Below are 19,221 nucleotides of genomic sequence, written 5' to 3'. Positions count from 1 at the left end.
CTGGGTTCTTTCTGCTCTGCGGGAAATGGGAACATGCCTTGGTCACTGTCTGGAGAATGGATGAATGGTTGAATGTCAGCCAGGTTGGGGAGAAGGAGGGATAGATCGGTAGTCAGATGTTTAGATGGGTGGCTAGATGTTCGGATGGGCAAAAATCTGTATTTTTGTATGCCTGTTTGGCTTATTGGATGGTGGGTTTATTAGCTTTGCAATAAAGGAGGTGGTCTGAGACAGCTAGCATGACTTCACTAAGGGTAAATCCGGCCTGAGCATTCTGATGGCCTTCTGTGATGGTGTGACTGCATCAGCTGACGAGGTAAGACTGACTGATGTCATCTGTGTGCCATGCCCATGTCCCTTGCACGCCTTTGCTTTGGAACGGGGAGGGAGTGGGGGCAGTATCCTTCCAGGGTTCTTGGCCCTTCTGGAAAATGGGTGCACAGCTAGCATGATGCCTAGTGAATGGACAGAAGGATGGAGGGACGGGACAGTGAAGTTATGGATATGGAAATACTCTTTTTTTGGCATGGTCACCAGTTAAGTGACAGGAAGGGTGAAAGGATGGATTTTTGGTAGGTTGTTTCATAGTGGATGTCTGTCTGTAAGAGTGGGTATATTGTTTGGTATATGTGTGGGTGGTGCGTGGATCAATGAATAAATGGATTGATGGACAGCTGGAAAAAAGGGATAGTGAATGGAAGATGGAACATGAAGTAAAAGACGATTAGATGGATGGATGGGTGAACTTAGGTTTGGATGGATGGAGGACTGCAAAAAAATGAATGATTGGTTTACTGGAGTAAGAAATATTTCTATGAACAGGTGGAAGAAGGGAGCAGTGGGGAAAGAGCTAAATGGCTGGTTGCTTGGATTGTCGGTGAAGGTCCTTGATGACTGAAGGTTTAGCTGTTTGAGTGGGTGGGTGGATGGATGGATGGATGGATGGATGAACAGTAGGGTGAGTGGATGGTTGGAAGTGTGGTCTCATGTGGTTACAAAGGAAGGGTGGGTGGGTGTGGATGTTTGGGTCAGTGTATAGTTGGGGTGATGCTGAATTGAGCATAATGACGTATGCATGGAAGGTTGCTGTTAAACCTGATGGAAGGTTGCATTGATGGATGGAATAATACTTAGTTTGACAGGCAGATTGGAATTTATGTCCTGTACTGTGTGGTCTGTGTTACAGATGCAGTTGAGCTGGAAAGGGAACCGCCAGCCGAGCCACACCTGGGCGACCTCACAGCCTCCCACGTCACCCCTGACTCAGTCCAGCTGGAATGGAGTATTCCTGAAGGCACCTTTGACTCCTTCACAGTGCAGTACAAGGATGCACAAGGCCAGCCACAGGTGCTGCCTGTGGATGGAGATTCCCGCACAGTGACCGTGCCAGGGCTGTCACCATCCCGCCGCTACAAGTTCAACCTGTATGGGATGTGGGGGCGGAAACGTCTGGGCCCCATCTCCACTGATGCTGTCACAGGTGAGGGTTCCTGCGTTCCGTGTCCATGTCCTTGGACGCCTTGGTTTGGATTCTCAGTGGGAGCAGAGGTAGGCTGCTTCCAAAGTCCTTGGCACTTCTGGGAAACACATGCATCTCTTGTGTGGTACCTGGTTAATGGATGGAGCAATGGAATAATAAATTGATAGATAGATGTATGGATGAGTGAAGGGAAGACTTGATGGATGGATGGACTGCAAAATGTTGATGCCCTGCAATGTGTCCTCCATGCTGCAGCTGCAGTAGAGCCAGAAAAAGAACCACCATCCGAGCCACGCTTGGGCGACTTCACAGCCTCCCACATCACCCCTGACTCCGTCCAGCTAGAATGGAGTGTCCCTGAGGGTACCTTTGACTCCTTTGTGGTGCAGTACAAGGATGCACAAGGCCAGCCACAGGTGCTGCCTGTGGATGGTGGTTCCCGTACAGTGACCGTGCCAGGGCTGTCACCATCCCGCCGCTACAAGTTCAACCTGTATGGGATGTGGGGCCGGAAACGTCTGGGCCCCATCGCCACTGACGCTGTCACAGGTGAGGACAATTTTTGTCAAGTCCACTCTCCCTGTGTGCTGTGTTTGCCTTAAGTCAGGAAGCTTGCGAGGGCCTGTGGTGGGTTCCTTCTGCTCTGTGGGAAATGGAAACATGCCTTGATCACTGTCTGGAGAATGGATGAATGGTTGAATGTCAGCCAGGTTGCGGAGAAGGAGGGATAGATCAGTAGTCAGGTGTTTAGGTAGGTGGCTAGATGTTTGGATAGGCAAAAGTCTGTATTTTTGTATGCCTGTTTGGCTTGTTGGGTGGCAGATTATCATCTGTGTAGCTTTTTGGGTAAAGGAACAGAGAGAAGAATGAATGAATTTTGAGTTCATTGAGCAGATGGACTACTGGATAGCAACAAGGTCTTGTGCATGTAGAGAGGAATCTGAAATGGGGGGTTGGATGAATGGAAAACAAAATGGTTAGATGGAAAACCAGATGAATGCATGCTTGGAAGATAGGATGGAGAAGGGAATGAATACATGGACTGAGAGTCAGATGGACAAATGACTGGTTGGATGGATGGATGGATGGATGGATGGATGGATGTTAATGCAAACAGCTATTTCAAAGGAAAGAGAAATGACTGGTTGGTTGAGTTTCTTGGCAGTTGGATAATTCTTCTGATGAATGTATGGAGAGATGGATGAATAGAAGGATGGATGGACAGCAGGATGGATGAAGATGGTTCAATGCTTGCATGGACAGCTTCTGTAGATGATGAATGCCTGGATAAGAGTTCAGAGATGGTCAGATTATTTGTTTAATTTATGGATGGAAGGATGGATTGTTGAGCACACCAATGGGAAGGTGGAGGGATGAAGGGAGGTGAAGGGGAGAAAGAAAGAGAAGAGAAGAAGGGAGGACGGGAGGGAGGGAGAGAGGAAGGAAGGAAGATATGGAAGGACTCGGGGAATAGACTCCTTTGTGCCCTCCATGTTGCAGCTGCAGTCCAGCCAGAAAAGGAACCACCAGCTGAACCACACCTGGGGGAACTCACAGCCTCCCACGTCACCCCTGACTCTGTCCAGCTGGAATGGAGCATCCCTGAGGGCACCTTTGACTCCTTCACAGTGCAGTACAAGGATGCACAAGGCCAGCCACAGGCACTGCCCGTGGATGGAGATTCCCGCACAGTGACTGTGCCAGGGCTGTCACCATCCCGCCGCTACAAGTTCAACCTGTATGGGATGTGGGGACGGAAACGTCTGGGCCCCATCTCCACTGACGCTGTCACAGGTGAGGACAAGTTTTGTCAAGTCCACTCTCCCTGTGTGCTGTATTTGGCTTAAGTCAGGAAGCTTGCAAGGGCCTGTGCTGGGTTCTTTCTGCTCTGTGGGAAATGGGAACATGCCTTGGTCACTGTCTGGAGAATGGATGAATGGTTGAATGTCAGCCAGGTTGGGGAGAAGGAGGGATAGATCGGTAGTCAGATGTTTAGATGGGTGGCTAGATGTTCGGATGGGCAAAAATCTGTATTTTTGTATGCCTGTTTGGCTTATTGGATGGTGGGTTTATTAGCTTTGCAATAAAGGAGGTGATCTGAGACAGCTAGCATGACTTCACTAAGGGTAAATCCGGCCTGAGCATTCTGATGGCCTTCTGTGATGGTGTGACTGCATCAGCTGACGAGGTAAGACTGACTGATGTCATCTGTGTGCCATGCCCATGTCCCTTGCACACCTTTGTTTTGGAACGGGGAGGGAGTGGGGGCAGTATCCTTCCAGGGTTCTTGGCCTTTCTGGAAAATGGGTGCACAGCTAGCGTGATGCCTAGTGAATGGACAGAAGGATGGAGGGACGGGACAGTGAAGTTATGGATATGGAAATACTCTTTTTTTTGGCATGATCACCAGTTAAGTGACAGGAAGGGTGAAAGGATGGATTTTTGGTAGGTTGTTTCATAGTGGATGTCTGTCTGTAAGAGTGGGTATATTGTTTGGTATATGTGTGGGTGGTGCGTGGATCAATGAATAAATGGATTGATGGACAGCTGGAAAAAAGGGATAGTGAATGGAAGATGGAACATGAAGTAAAAGATGATTAGATGGATGGATGGGTGAACTTAGGTTTGGATGGATGGAGGACTGGAAAAATGAATGATTGGTTTACTGGAGTAAGAAATATTTCTATGAACAGGTGGAAGAAGGGAGCAGTGGGGAAAGAGCTAAATGGCTGGTTGCTTGGATTGTCGGTGAAGGTCCTTGATGACTGAAGGTTTAGCTGTTTGAGTGGGTGGGTGGATGGATGGATGGATGGATGGATGGATGAACAGTAGGGTGAGTGGATGGTTGGAAGTGTGGTCTCATGTGGTTACAAAGGAAGGGTGGGTGGGTGTGGATGTTTGGGTCAGTGTATAGTTGGGGTGATGCTGAATTGAGCATAATGACGTATGCATGGAAGGTTGCTGTTAAACCTGATGGAAGGTTGCATTGATGGATGGAATAATACTTAGTTTGACAGGCAGATTGGAATTTATGTCCTGTACTGTGTGGTCTGTGTTACAGATGCAGTTGAGCTGGAAAGGGAACCGCCAGCCGAGCCACACCTGGGCGACCTCACAGCCTCCCACGTCACCCCTGACTCAGTCCAGCTGGAATGGAGTATTCCTGAAGGCACCTTTGACTCCTTCACAGTGCAGTACAAGGATGCACAAGGCCAGCCACAGGTGCTGCCTGTGGATGGAGATTCCCGCACAGTGACCGTGCCAGGGTTGTCGCCATCCCGCCGCTACAAGTTCAACCTGTATGGGATGTGGGGGCGGAAACGTCTGGGCCCCATCTCCACTGATGCTGTCACAGGTGAGGGTTCCTGCGTTCCGTGTCCATGTCCTTGGACGCCTTGGTTTGGATTCTCAGTGGGAGCAGAGGTAGGCTGCTTCCAAAGTCCTTGGCACTTCTGGGAAACACATGCATCTCTTGTGTGGTACCTGGTTAATGGATGGAGCAATGGAATAATAAACTGATAGATAGTTGTATGGATGAGTGAAGGGAAGACTTGATGGATGGATGGACTGCAAAATGTTTATGCCCTGCAATGTGTCCTCCATGCTGCAGCTGCAGTAGAGCCGGAAAAGGAACCACCATCCGAGCCACGCTTGGGCGACCTCACAGCCTCCCACGTCACCCCTGACTCCGTCCAGCTAGAATGGAGTGTCCCTGAGGGTACCTTTGACTCCTTTGTGGTGCAGTACAAGGATGCACAAGGCCAGCCACAGGTGCTGCCCGTGGATGGTGGTTCCCGTACAGTGACTGTGCCAGGGCTGTCGCCATCCCGCCGCTACAAGTTCAACCTGTATGGGATGTGGGGCCGGAAGCGTCTGGGCCCCATCTCCACTGATGCCATCACAGGTGAAAGCTTCTGTGTGCCATGTCTGTGTCTCCTGCATGCCTTGGTTTTGGAGTTGGGTGGGCTTGGGGTCAGAGACCTTCTAGGGTCCTTGCCCCATCAGGGAAACAGTTACATTTCTTGGCCTCTGACTGGGCAATGCATGGATGGATGAGTGTAGGCAAGTTTGGAGAGATGAAGGGTCATAGTGGTAGACAGATGGATAGTCAGTTGGAGAGATGGCAGAATGGAAGAAATGCTGAATTGCTGGTTAGTTCAATAAAGTGGTGTATAGTTGCATGAATGGGTGGATAGAAAGTTGGACGGATGGAAGGGGGGATGTTTATGTCCTTCAATGTGCCCTCCGCATTGCAGCTGCAGTAGAGCCGGAAAAGGAACCACCATCCGAACCAAACCTGGGGGAGCTCACAGCCTCCCACATCACCCCTGACTCCATCCAGCTGGAATGGAGCGTCCCCGAGGGCACCTTTGACTCCTTCACAGTGCAGTACAAGGATGCACAAGGCCAGCCGCAGGTGCTGCCCGTGGAAGGTGGTTCCCGTACAGTGACCGTGCCAGGGCTGTTGCCATCCCGCCAATATAAATTCAACCTGTATGGGATGTGGGGGCGGAAACGTCTGGGCCCCATCTCCACTGATGCTGTCACAGGTGAGGGCTGCTGCATTCCATGCCCATGTCCCTTTTGTGTTGTGAGTTTGGAGTCTGGCAGGAACCTTGTGAAGTCCTGCGGTATGTTCCTTCAGTCCTGTGCGAAATGGGAACATGTCTTGGTCACTGTCTGGGGAATGGATGAATGGGTGGATGAATGCAGGTACTTTTGGAGAGGTGGAGGGATTTATTGTTAGATAAATGTATAAATAGGTGGTTAGATCAAATAGTTGACGAAAGGGTGGATTTTTGAATTCTTGTTTCACTTGTTGGATGGCGGGTTGATTGTAATCTGTTCAGTAGTTTGGATGGAAGAATTGATAGAGGAATAAATGATTGGTGAGACCACTGGATGGATGTAGTATGGATGGAATTAAGGTATTTTGGATACATGTTTCGCTTGTTTGATATCTGGTTGATTATCATCTGTCTAGCTTTTTTGATGGAAGTACGGATGAAAAAAAGTAGATGAATGGTGAGATCGTTGGATGGATGGAGTACTGGATAGACTCGAAGCCTTCTGAATGCAGAGAGAAATTTGGAAATGGGTGGTTGGATGAATGGAAGCCAGCATGGTTAAATGGAAAAATAGATGAATTGATGTTAGGAAGATTGGATGGAGAAATGCATGCATATATGGACTGAGAAACAGATGGGTAAATGCATGGATGGATGTAGGTTTGAACAAACAGCTATGCCAAAGGAAAGAGAAATGACTTACTGGTTGAGTTTGTTGGCAGTTGGATGATTGAACTCATGAATGTATGGACAGATGGATGAATAGAAAGGTGATGGACAGAAGGATGGATAGTTAGTTCAATGCTTACATGGACTGCTGCTGTAAATGATGAATGGGTAGATAGATTTCAGAGATGGAGGGATGATCTGTTTAATTCATGCACGGAAGGATGGATTGTTGAGTAAACAAACTGACAAAAAAAAGGAGCAATGAAATGAGGGAGGAAGGGAAGGAAGGACAGACAAATGTTTATGCCTTGCACTTTAACCTCTGTTTTACAGATGCAGTCGAAGTGGAAGAGGAACCACCATCGGAGCCCCACATGGGGGAGCTCGTGGCCTCCCACATAACACCCAACTCAATCCAGCTGGAATGGAGCATCCCTGAGGGCACCTTTGACTCCTTCACAGTGCAGTACGAGGATGTTCAAGGTCAGACACAGGTGCTGCCAGTGGATGGAGGTTCCCGCACAGTGACTGTGCCAGGGCTGTCACCATCCCACCGCTACAAGTTCAACCTGTACGGGTTGTGGGGGAGGAAACATCTGGGCCCCATCTCCACTGATGCTGTCACAGGTGAGGACTGCTGTATGCCATGTCCGTGTTCCTTGCAAAGCTTTGTTTTGGAGCACTTTGGAAGCAGGGACAGGGTCCATCTAGGCTCTTTGGCTCTTCTGGGAAATGGGAATATGTCTTGGCTACTGACTGGGGAATGGGGGGAAGGATGGGTGTAGGCAAGTCTGGAGAGGTGGAGGGATAGACAGCTGTATAGCTGGGTAGAGAGAAGGAAGGATGGATGAAATGCTGAATTGATAGTTAAGTCAATAAACTGATGGATAGTTGCATGGATGGGTGGATAGAAAACAGGATGGATGGAAGGGGGAATGTTTGTATCCTGCATTGTGTCCTCTCTGTAGCAGCTGCAGTCGAGACAGAAAAGGAACCACCATCTGAGCCACGCCTGGGTGACCTTGTGGCCTCGCACATCACTCCCAACTCCGTCCAGCTGGAATGGAGCATCCCTGAGGGCACCTTTGACTCCTTCACAGTGCAGTACAAGGATGCACAAGGCCAGCCACAGGTGCTGCCCGTGGATGGTGGCTCCCGCACAGTGACCGTGCCAGGGCTGTCACCATCCCACCGCTACAAGTTCAACCTTTATGGGATGTGGGGGCAGAAACCTCTGGGCCCCATCTCCACTGATGCCATCACAGGTGAGGGCTGATGCATGCCATGTCTATTTCCCCTGCAGGACATGAGTTTGGAGTAAGTCAGGAGTCTTGCAAGGGTCTTTGCAGGGCCCCTTCTGCCCTGTGGGAATTGAGATCACATCTTTGTCACTAACAGCGGAATGGTTAAATGGATGAGTGCCAACGAAGTTGTGGAGATGTAGGAATAGATTGTTAGACAGGTGTATAGGTAGGTGGCTAGATAGTAGAATGGGCAAAAGGATGAATTTCTGTATGTGTGTTTGGCTTTGTGGATGGCGAGTTGATTATCATCTATTTAGCTCTTTGGATGAAAGAGTGGATGAAGGAATAAATGAGTGATTAGTCATTTGGATGGATGGAGTACTGCATGGATATTATGGAGGTGTTCTGAATGCTAAGAGTAATCTGGAAATGGGTGGTTGGATGAGTGGAAGCCAGAATGGTTAGACAGATAAATAGATGAGTGGATGTTTGGAAGATGAGATAGAAAAAATTATGCGTTTATATGTACTCAGAATTAGATGGACAAATGACTGAATGGATAGATGTACATGTACCACAAAGGATAAAGAGATGGCTGGTTGATTGGCAGTTGGATGATTCTTCTGATAAATGGATGGACAGATGGATGAATAAAGGACGGGTGGAGAGAAGGATGGATAATTAGATCAACGTTTACATGGACAGCTTCAGTAGACGGTAAAAGGGTTAACAGAGTTCAGAGATGGAAGGATGAACTGTTTAATTTATCACAGAATCAAAGAATCACAGAATCATCTAGGTTGGAAGAGACCTCCAAGATCATCTAGTCCAATCTCTGACCTAACACTAACAGGTCCTCCACTAAACAATATCACTAAGCTCTACGTCTAAATATTTTTTAAAGACCTTCAGGGATGGTGACTCAACCACTCCCTGGGCAGCCCATTCCAATGCCTAACAACCCTTTCGGTAAAGAAGTTCTTCCTAATATCCAACCTAAACCTCCTTTGGCCCAACTTTAGCCCATTCCCCCTCATCCTGTCACCAGGCACATGGGAGAATACACCAACCCCCACCTCTCTACAGCCTCCTTTAAGGTACCTATAGAGAGTGATAAGGTTGCCCCTGAGCCTCCTCTTCTCCAGGCTAAACAATCCCAGCTCCCTCAGTCGCTCCTCGTAAGACTTGTTCTCCAGACCCCTCACCAGTTTTGTTGCCCTTCTCTGGACATGCTCGAGCACCTCCATGTCCTTCTTGTAGCGAGGGGCCCAAAACTGAACACAGTACTCGAGGTGCGGCCTCACCAGAGCCAAGTACAGGGGGACAATCACTTCCGTAGTCCTGCTGGCCACACTGTTTCTTATACAAGCCAGGATGCTGTTGGCTTTCTTGGCTACCTGAGCACATTGCTGGCGCATATTCAGCCGACTATCAACCAATACTCCCAGGTCTTTCTCTGCCAGGCAGCTTTCTAACCACTCATCTCCCAGTCTGTAGTGCTGCTTAGGGTTGTTGTGCCCCAAGTGCAGGACTTGGCGCTTGGCCTTGTTGAACTTCATTCAGTTGGCCTCAGCCCATCAATCCAGCCTATCCAGATCCTCCTGCAGAGCCTTCCTACCCTCGAGCAGATCGACATATGCACCTAACTTAGTGTCATCTGCGAACTTACTGAGGGTACACTCAAGCCCTTCATCCAGATCATCGATAAAGATATTAAAGAGAACTGGCCCTAATACTGAGCCCTGGGGGCTCCAACTGGATTTAACTGGATAGAAGAATGGCTTGTGGAGTACACAAACTGATGGAAAGATGGTAAAAAGCAGTGAGGGAGGTAGGGATGGAAGCACTGCGGAATGTTTATACCCTGAATTGTGTTCTCTTATTGCAGCTGCAGTCAATCTGGAAAAGCAACCACCATCCAAGCCACGCCTAGTTGAGCTCACGGCCTCCCACATCACCTCTGACTCTGTTCAGTTGGAATGGAGGGTCCCTGAGGGCACCTTTGACTCCTTCATGGTGCAGTACAGGGATGCACAAGGCCAGCCGCATGCACTGCCTGTGGACGGTGGGTCCCGCACAGTGACCGTGTCTGGGTTGTCACCATCCCACCGCTACAAGTTCAACCTGTACGGGATTTGGGGGCGGAAACGTCTGGGCCCTGTCTCTACTGATGCAATCACTGGTGAGAGGTGCTGCATACCACATCCTTGTCCCTTACACACCTGAGTTTTAGAGAGAGGTCAGAGCGGGGAGAGTGTCCATTCAGGTTCCTTTGCCTTTCTGGGAAATGAATGCATCTCCTGTGTGATGCCTGGTGAATGGATGGAGGGAAAGGGGCAAGTAAAATTATGGATATGGAGTTACTAAGTTTTGGCATGATCACTGGTTAAGCAGCAGGAAGTAGCATAGAGTTTTTTGGAAGACTGGCTGTCGATATCCATCTGTATGTACGAGTTGCTATATGGCTTGGAGGGCGGTTGGGAAGATGGATGGATGGATGGATGGATGGATGGATGGATGGATGGATGGATGGATGGATGGATGGAGAACTGAAAAAGCGTGTTACTGCATCATTGGAGTAAGAAATACTTCTATGAAAAGGTGGAGAAAGTGAGCAAGGATGTTCAATATTGTACACTCATTGTTTCAGCTGCAGTTGAGCCAGAAGATTTGATATCTGAGCCACACCTGGGTGAGCTTATGGCCTCCCATATCACTACCAATTCAGTCCAGCTGGAATGGAGCATCCCTGAGGGCACCTTTGACTCCTTTACGGTGCAGTACAAGGATGCACAAGGCCAGCCACAGGTGCTGCCTGTGGATGGTGGTTCCCGCACAGTGACCGTGCCAGGCCTGTCGCCATCCCACCGCTACAAGTTCAACCTGTATGGGATGTGGGGGCAGAAACGTCTGGGCCCCATCTCCACTGATGCTGTCACAGGTGAGGGCTGCTGCGTGCCATGTCCGTGTTCCTTGCAAAGCTTTGTTTTGGAGCACTTTGGAAGCAGGGACAGGGTCCATCTAGGCTCTTTGGCTCTTCTGGGAAATGGGAATATGTCTTGGCTACTGACTGGGGAATGGGGGGAAGGATGGGTGTAGGCAAGTCTGGAGAGGTGGAGGGATAGACAGCTGTATAGCTGGGTAGAGAGAAGGAAGGATGGATGAAATGCTGAATTGATAATTAAGTCAATAAACTGATGGATAGTTGCATGGATGGGTGGATAGAAAACAGGATGGATGGAAGGGGGGAATGTTTGTATCCTGCATTGTGTCCTCTCTGTAGCAGCTGCAGTCGAGACAGAAAAGGAACCACCATCTGAGCCACGTCTGGGTGACCTCGTGGCTTCCCACATCACCCCCAACTCCGTCCAGCTGGAATGGAGCATCCCTGAGGGCACCTTTGACTCCTTCACAGTGCAGTACAAGGATGCACAAGGCCAGCCACAGGTGCTGCCCGTGGATGGTGGCTCCCGCACAGTGACTGTGCCAGGGCTGTCACCATCCCGCCGCTACAAGTTCAACCTGTATGGGATGTGGGGGCAGAAACGTCTGGGCCCCGTTTCCACTGATGCTGTCACAGGTGAGGGCTAATAAATGCCAAGTCCATGTCCCCTGCAGGACATGAGTTTGGAGTAAGTTGGGAGTCTTGCAAAGGTCTTTGCAGGGCCCCTTCTGCCCTGTGGGAACTGAGATCGTGTCTTTGTCACTAACAGCAGAATGGTTAAATGGATGAGTGCCAACAAAGTTGTGGAGATGGAAGAATAGATTGTTAGGTGTATAGATAGGTGGCTAGATAGAATGGAGAAAAGGCTGGATTTCTGCACGTGTGTTTGGCTTTGTGGATGGCTAGTTGAATATCATCTGTCTAGACTTTGAGGGAAGAAAGGACGGAAGAATAAATGAGTGGTGAGATCTTTGGATGGATGGAATACTGCATGGATTTTGAGGAGCACATGGACAACTTCACTAGACAATAAATGGGTAGATAGTGTTCAGAGGTGGAGAAACGATTCGTTGAATTCGTCGGTGATAAGATGAATTGCTGGGTTCACATCCAGTGGAAAGATGGAGTGATGAAGGAAGGTGAACAGGGAGAGAGGAATGCGGGGAATAAAGCACAGAAGTAAGGAATCAGGTAATTCTTATAGCCTGCTTTGTGTCCTCTCAGTTGAGCCTGAAACACAACCACCATCTATGCCACGCCTGGGCGAGCTGACAGCCTCCCATGTCACCCCTGACTCAGTCCAGCTGGAATGGAGCATCCCGGAGGGTACCTTTGACTCCTTCACAGTGCAGTACAAGGATGCACAAGGCCAGCCACAGGTGCTGCCCGTGGACGGAGATTCCCGCACAGTGACCGTGCCAGGGCTGTCACCATCCCGCCGCTACAAGTTCAACCTGTATGGGATGTGGGGACGGAAACGTCTGGGCCCCATCTCCACTGATGCTGTCACAGGTGAGGGCTGCTGCATGTCATGTCCCCTTCACATCTTGGTTCTGGAGAAAAGTGGGAGCAGGCACAGTGTCCTTCCAGGGTCCTTGGGCCTTTTGGAAAATAAATGCATCTCTTGGGTGATGCCTGTTTAATGGGTGGAGGGACAGGGGCAAGTCATGAATATAGAGATGCTGGCTTTTGGCAGGATCAGCAGGTAAGTGGCAGAAATGCTTGAAGGATGGGTTCTTGTAATTATGTTGTGGATGTTTATAAGAGGCAGTGTATATTGCTTGAAATGTGGGCAGGTGGGTGAGTGGATGGATGTATGGATGGTTGGATGGATGGACGGATGGATGGATGGATGGGATCTTAGGGGTGATGAAGGGGAGGTGGAACATGGAAGAAAGGGCAATTGAATGGAGGGATGGATATAGGTTTGGATGGATAGAGAACTGGAAAAATGGATAATTGAATTATTAAAGTAAGAAACACTTCCATGAATAGGTAGAGTAAGGGATCAGTCAACAAACAGCTAAATCAAAGGCTAGATCAATTGCTGGTTGCTTGGATGGCTGCTGACTGTTCCTGATGTCTGAATGATTATGTGGATGACTAGCTGGAGAGATGGATGAAAACAAGAGTGAATGGATGAGTGGTTACAAGGATAAATGGAAGGACAGGTGCATGGATGTAACTGAGTTAATAATTGCGGAGATTCTGAGTAGAATGTAAGGGTGTGTAGATGGAAGGTTTTGTGAATAAGTGGATACACATTTGCATCAATTGATGGGTGGACAGAGCTATGGATGGATGGACAAACAGCCCAGGGAATCTTTATACCTGCATTGTGCCTTCCATGTTGCAGCAGCAGTTGTGCTAGAAAAGGAACCACCATCCGAGCCACACCTGGGCGAGCTCACAGCCTCCCACATCACCCCTGACTCAGTCCAGCTGGAATGGAGTGTCCCCGAGGGCACCTTTGACTCCTTTGTGGTGCAGTACAAGGATGCACAAGGCCAGCCACAGGCACTGCCTGTGGATGGAGGTTCCCGCACAGTGACTGTGCCAGGGCTGTCACCATCCCAACGCTACAAATTCAACCTGTATGGGATGTGGGGGCGGAAACGTCTGGGCCCTGTCTCCACTGCTGCTGTCACAGGTGAGGGCTGCTGCATGTAGTGTTCTCGTCCCTTTCATACCTTGGTTTTGGAACAGGGTGGGAGTGGGGGCATTTCCTCCCAGTTCCTTGGCCATTCTGGGTGACAGCTACATCACTTGGCCTCTGATTGGGGAATAGACAAATGGGTGAGTGCAGGCAAGTTTGGAGGGATTAAGGGATAAACTGGTAGACAGGTGGATAGACAGGTCCACTGTCAGACACAGAGGCACTCTCTTCTCAAGGAACCCCATGAAGAAGAGAAGGGCCAATGGCATCAAGGAGCATTGGGATAGGTTGCCTCTTCATACGAAACAGAAATTTTTTACAGTGAGAAAAGTCAGTCATTGGACTACCTGCCCAGAGACATGGTAGAATCCCTGTTACAGGAGGTATTCAAGATACAACTGGAAAGTATACTAAATAATTTCATCTAGGCTCCCATTTCCCAGGAGAGGTTGGAGCTGATGAGCGTTTGATATACTTTCCAAAGTGACACTTTCATGATTCGATGATTTGATGATTCAGTGACTAATGGTGTAAGAAACACCTGGATGAAAAGGTGGAAACAGTGGGCAAAGAGCTAAATCAAGGTCTAAATCACTGTCTGTTTGTTTAGATGGTTGGTGAAGGTGCTTGATGGCTAGATGATTATCTGGATGAATTACTGAACAGACTGCTGAGTAGAAGGGTGGATGGATGTCTTCCACGTGTTGTTTGTTTTCTTGTTACGAGCATGGGTGGATAGACAGGAGGGTTGCTATGTGGTTGAGTTGACAGTTGGGGTGATGCTGAATTGACTGTAAGGGTGTATGGAAGGAACTTATGTCAATAAACTGATGGATAGTTGCATGGATGGGTGAAGAGAAGGCTTGATGGATGGGTGGACGGTTGGGTAGATGTATGGATGGACAGACAGACTGACTGGGGCATATTAATGCCCTGCATAAACCTTGCAGCTGCAGTTGAGCCCGAAAAGGAACCACCACCCAAGCCACACCTGGGTGACCTCACAGCTTCCCACATCACCCCTGACTCAGTCCAGCTGGAATGGAGCGTCCCCGAGGGCACCTTTGACTCCTTCATGGTGCAGTACAAGGATGCACAAGGCCAGCCACAGGCACTGCCCGTGGATGGTGGGTCCCGCACAGTGACCGTGCCAGGGCTGTCACCATCCCGCCGCTACAAGTTCAACCTGTATGGGATGTGGGGGCGGAAACGACTGGGCCCCATCTCCACTGATGCTGTCACAGGTGAGGGTTTGTGTGTGCCATGTCCGTGTTTTTTGCAATCCTTGGTTTTGAAAAAAGGTGGGAGGAAGGGAAGGGTCCATGCAGGGTCCTTGGCCCTTCTGGGAAACAGATATATATGTCTTGGATTGTTGTTGTGGTTTAGCCCTGGCAGGCAGCTGAGTACATTGCAGACATTCGCTTACCCTCCTCAGGTGTGAATCCAAAATGTAAAAAAGTGCGAGAACTCATGGTTTGAGATAAAGACAGTTTACTATGTAAAGCAAAAGCCACATGTGCAAGCAAAGGAAAACAAAGAATTCTTTTGCTGATTCCCATCAGCAGGCAGGTGTTCAGCCAGTTCCAGGAAAGCAAAAGAAAAAGCCTCATGGGTTGAGATAAGAATTATTTAATTAAAGGGACAAGACAGAGGGAAAAAAACAAGGCTGCATGGAAGCAAAGAGGGGAAAAAATGAAAAAAAAATTCTCTACTTCCCATCAACAAGTGATGTTCAGCCACATCCTGGGAAGCAAGACTTCAATATGCATATCGGTTGTTTGGGAGGACAGAAATCTTCATAGTGGCCACTAGAGTCACCCCCTCTCCTTCCCCTTTCCCACCTTTTATTGCTGAGTATGACATCATATGGTATGGAATATCCCTTTGGTCATTTTACATCAGCTGCCCTGGCAATGTCCCTTTCCCACTTCTTATCTACCCCCAGCCTACTGGCTTTGGGGGTTTGGAGGGAGTTTTCATGCTGTGCCAACACTGCTCAACAACAGACAAAACATTGGTGTGATACCAATGCTCTTCTAGATACAAGTGCAGAGCACAATACTATATGGGCTGCTGTAGGGAAAGTGAACTCGATCCCATCCCAGTAGGAAGGCAGGGTGAGCAAAGAGCTAAATGGAAGTCTAGATCACTAGCTTGATGGTTGGATGGTTGGTGAATATCCTTGATGTCTCAATGATTATCTGGATAAATGGCTGGGAAGATGGATAAATAGAAGGGAGATGGATGATAGGAAGCGTGGCTTCTTTATGGTTGCAAGGGTAGATGGAAGGACAAAAGGGTGAATGTAACTAAGTTGATACTTGGGGAATGCTGAGTAGAATGTAAGGGTGTATGGTTCGAAGGCTTTGTCAATAAATGGATGGAGAGTTTCATTGATTGATGGAGGGATGGACAGACAGAGGGATGGATGGGTGGACTGGGGGGTATTTATACTCTGCATTGAGCGTTATTTCTTGCAGCTGCAGTCGAGACAGAAAAGGAACCACCATCCGAGCCACACCTGGGTGACCTCACAGCCTCCCACATCACCCCTGACTCCGTTCAGCTGGAATGGAGCGTTCCCAAGGGTACCTTTGACTCCTTTGTGGTGCAGTACAAGGATTCACAAGGCCAGCCACAGGTGCTGCCCGTGGATGGTGGCTCCCACACAGTGACTGTGCCAGGCCTGTCACCATCCCACCGCTACAAGTTCAACCTGTATGGGATGTGGGGGCGGAAGCGTCTGGGCCCCGTCTCCACTGATGCCATCACAGGTGTGTCCTGATACGTGACAAGTCTGTGTCTGCTGTGGGCCATGTGTTTGGAGTATGACAGTAGCCTTGCAAGGGCCTGTGCTGGGTTTCTTCTGCCCTGTGGAAAATGGGAATATATCTTTGCGTGGATGGATGGATGGACGGACAGACGGACAGACAGATGGAAGGACGGATGGACTGAGGGATGTTCATACCCTGAATTCTGCCCTCTGTGTTGCAGCTGCAGTGGAGTCGGAAGAGGAACTGCCATCAGAGCCACGACTGGGAGAGCTCACTGTGTCCCATGTCACCCCTGACTCCATCCAACTGGAATGGAGCATCCCTGAGGGCACCTTTGACTCCTTCATGGTGCAGTACATGGACGCACAAGGCCAGCCACAGGTGCTGCCTACGGACAGTGAATCCCGCACAGTGACCGTGCCAGGGCTGTCACCATCCCACCCTTACAAGTTCAACCTGTATGGGATGTGGGGGCAGAAACGTCTGGGCCCCATCTCCATTGATGCTGTCACAGGTGAGGGCTGCTGCATGCCATGTATGTGTCCTTTGTGGGCTGTGAGTTTGGACTGTGTCAGGAGCCTTCTGAGGGCCTGTCCCGGTCACTTGGGTCTTACTGAAAATGGGGAAATTTTTGGTGCTGACTGGGGAATGCATGAAGGCTAGGAGCATGCAAGATTGGTGGGAGTAGAGGATGATGGATGGATGGTTGGACGGGTGGACAGATGGATGGACAGAAAAACGGACAGAAAACTGTTTGCACAGGGGACAGATAGACGGTTAGATGAATATTTGGTTGGTTGTTGAACAGATGGATAGTTGTATGGGGGGACGTTTATGCCCTGCGTTGTGCTCTCCGTATTGCAGCCCCATCTCCAACAGAGGAGGAACCACCATCCCAGCCCCGTCTTGGCGAGCTCACGGCCTCCCACATCACCCCTGACTCAGTCCAGCTGGAATGGAGCATCCCCGAGGGTACCTTTGACTCCTTCACAGTGCAGTACAAGGATGCACAAGGCCAGCCACAGGTGCTGCCTGTGGACGGTGGGTCCCGCACAGTGACCGTGCCAGGGCTGTCGCCATCCCGCCGCTACAAGTTCAACCTGTATGGGATGTGGGGACGGAAACGTCTGGGCCCCATCTCCACTGATGCTGTGACAGGTGAGAGTGGCTGTGGGCCCTTTTCTTGTCACCTTTCAGCACTGAGTGGGTGTGGCAGGTGTTTGGGAAGGGCCCGTGCTGGGTCACTTGGGCATTGCTGGAAATGGGAACATCACCTGAGTTCTAAAAAGAGTGTGGATGGAGGGGTGGGAGCGTGCAAGTTTGGCGGGAGAAATGGATAGATGGAAGTTGGTTGCTTGTATGACTGGCAGTTTGGGGGACTTTTTGGATGGGTGGATCATTGGATGGTTGGCTGGATCATTGCCTCGTGAGCAATGGGAACAAGTTTTTCTGCTGATTGGGTGACTGCCTGAGGGATGGTTGAAGGCAAGAGCAGAGAGTTGGAGGGCTAGAGGTGGATGTGTGGAAGATGGATGGATGGATGGATGTTGGTTGAAACAATGGATGCATGGGTGGTTGGCTGTCTGTCTGTCTGTCTGAGAAGAGGGAGGGGGGGTTAGATGGACTGAGAGATGTTTATGTAGTGCCTTGTGCCCTGTCTGTTGCAGCTGCAGTCAAGACGGAGGAGGAACCACCATCCCAGCCACGCCTGGGCGAGCTCACGGTCTCCCATGTCACTCCCAGCTCCGTTCAGCTGGAGTGGAGTGTCCCCGAGGGCACCTTTGACTCTTTCACACTGCAGTACAGGGATGTGCAAGGCCAGCCGCACGCACTACGTGTGGATGGAGATTCCCGCACAGTAACCGTGCCAGGGCTGTTGCCATCTCACCGCTACAAGTTCAACCTGTATGGGATGTGGGGGCGGAAACGTCTGGGCCCCATCTCCACTGATGCTGTCACAGGTATGTTCTGGTGCATGCCACTTATGCATCCCTTGCATGCCTTGGCTTTAGAGCAAGTCAGAAGTGGGGACCACATCCATCCAGGGTCCTTGGCCCTTCTGGGAAATGGGTGCATCTCTTTGGTGGTTCCTGGTGAATGGTTGGATGGATGGTAGGATGGGGGCAAGTAAAGTCATCGATACGGAGATAGTGTTTATTGGCGGGATCAACAATTAAGTGGCAGGAAGTTTGGTAGTATGGATTTTTGAAAGGATATTTTGTTGTGGGTGTCTGTCTGTCTGTATGTCAGAATGCATCAATGGCTTCATGGGTGAAAAGCTGGACAGATGGATGAAATAAAGGGGTGATAAATGGGAAACGGAATCAGGAAAAAAGGGCAATTGGATGGATGGACGGACAGATGGATGGACAGACAGACGGATGGATGGATGGAGAGCTGGATAAGTGGATGATCAGATTAAGGAGTATGAAAAACTTCAAAGTGGGGGAAGATAGGGGTGAGCAAAGCATTAAATGAAAGTCTAGATCACTGGATTTGGTTGGTGAAGGTCCCTGATGATGGGATGAGTATCTGGATGAATGGCTGGACAGACAGATGAGTGTGGTGGCTTAATAAGCTCACTCCCACTCCTGAAAAGAGCAAGGACATAAGATATGATGAAAAAAGGCTCAGGGGTTGAGATAAGAAGCAGTTTAATTAAAGGGAAAATTTTTTAAAAAATAAGCAAATGTCACATGGAAGCAAAAGTTTAAAACAATTATTCTCTACTTCATAGTAGCAAGTGATATTTGACCACATTTTGGGAAGCAGGGCCTCAATACGCATAGCAGTTTTTTGGGAGGACATACCTCTTCATAACAAGATCCTCCCCTTCCCCTTTCCCAGCTTTTATTCTGGAGTGTGACATCATACGGTATGGAATAT

At 49.4% G+C, this 19,221-nt stretch overlaps 1 protein-coding gene across 25 annotated transcripts in view; it reads left to right on the top strand.

The window, feature by feature from the left end:
• The window catches only part of TNXB (tenascin XB), a 42,919-nt gene that overhangs the window by 15,840 nt on the left and 7,858 nt on the right, over positions 1–19,221 (top strand). For 8 of the 25 annotated variants that reach the window (XM_066986652.1, XM_066986642.1, XM_066986631.1 and 5 more), the window contains 18 exons: positions 1,187–1,480; positions 1,736–2,029; positions 2,981–3,274; positions 4,542–4,835; positions 5,091–5,384; positions 5,737–6,030; positions 7,051–7,344; positions 7,686–7,982; positions 9,850–10,143; positions 10,612–10,902; positions 11,245–11,541; positions 12,130–12,417; positions 13,262–13,555; positions 14,512–14,805; positions 16,042–16,335; positions 16,556–16,849; positions 17,200–17,493; positions 18,003–18,296. In XM_066986652.1, coding sequence (XP_066842753.1) covers positions 1,187–1,480; positions 1,736–2,029; positions 2,981–3,274; positions 4,542–4,835; positions 5,091–5,384; positions 5,737–6,030; positions 7,051–7,344; positions 7,686–7,982; positions 9,850–10,143; positions 10,612–10,902; positions 11,245–11,541; positions 12,130–12,417; positions 13,262–13,555; positions 14,512–14,805; positions 16,042–16,335; positions 16,556–16,849; positions 17,200–17,493; positions 18,003–18,296 — 5,289 coding nt within the window. The remainder of the gene's footprint in view (positions 1–1,186; positions 1,481–1,735; positions 2,030–2,980; positions 3,275–4,541; positions 4,836–5,090; positions 5,385–5,736; positions 6,031–7,050; positions 7,345–7,685; positions 7,983–9,849; positions 10,144–10,611; positions 10,903–11,244; positions 11,542–12,129; positions 12,418–13,261; positions 13,556–14,511; positions 14,806–16,041; positions 16,336–16,555; positions 16,850–17,199; positions 17,494–18,002; positions 18,297–19,221) is intronic. The other 17 variants (XM_066986655.1, XM_066986649.1, XM_066986634.1 and 14 more) reach the window with 16 other exon arrangements.

The sequence above is a fragment of the Anser cygnoides genome, chromosome 35 (genome assembly GCF_040182565.1).
Source record: "Anser cygnoides isolate HZ-2024a breed goose chromosome 35, Taihu_goose_T2T_genome, whole genome shotgun sequence".
Lineage (NCBI taxonomy): Eukaryota > Metazoa > Chordata > Aves > Anseriformes > Anatidae > Anser > Anser cygnoides.
This window is presented reverse-complemented; position numbering and strand designations above follow the sequence as displayed.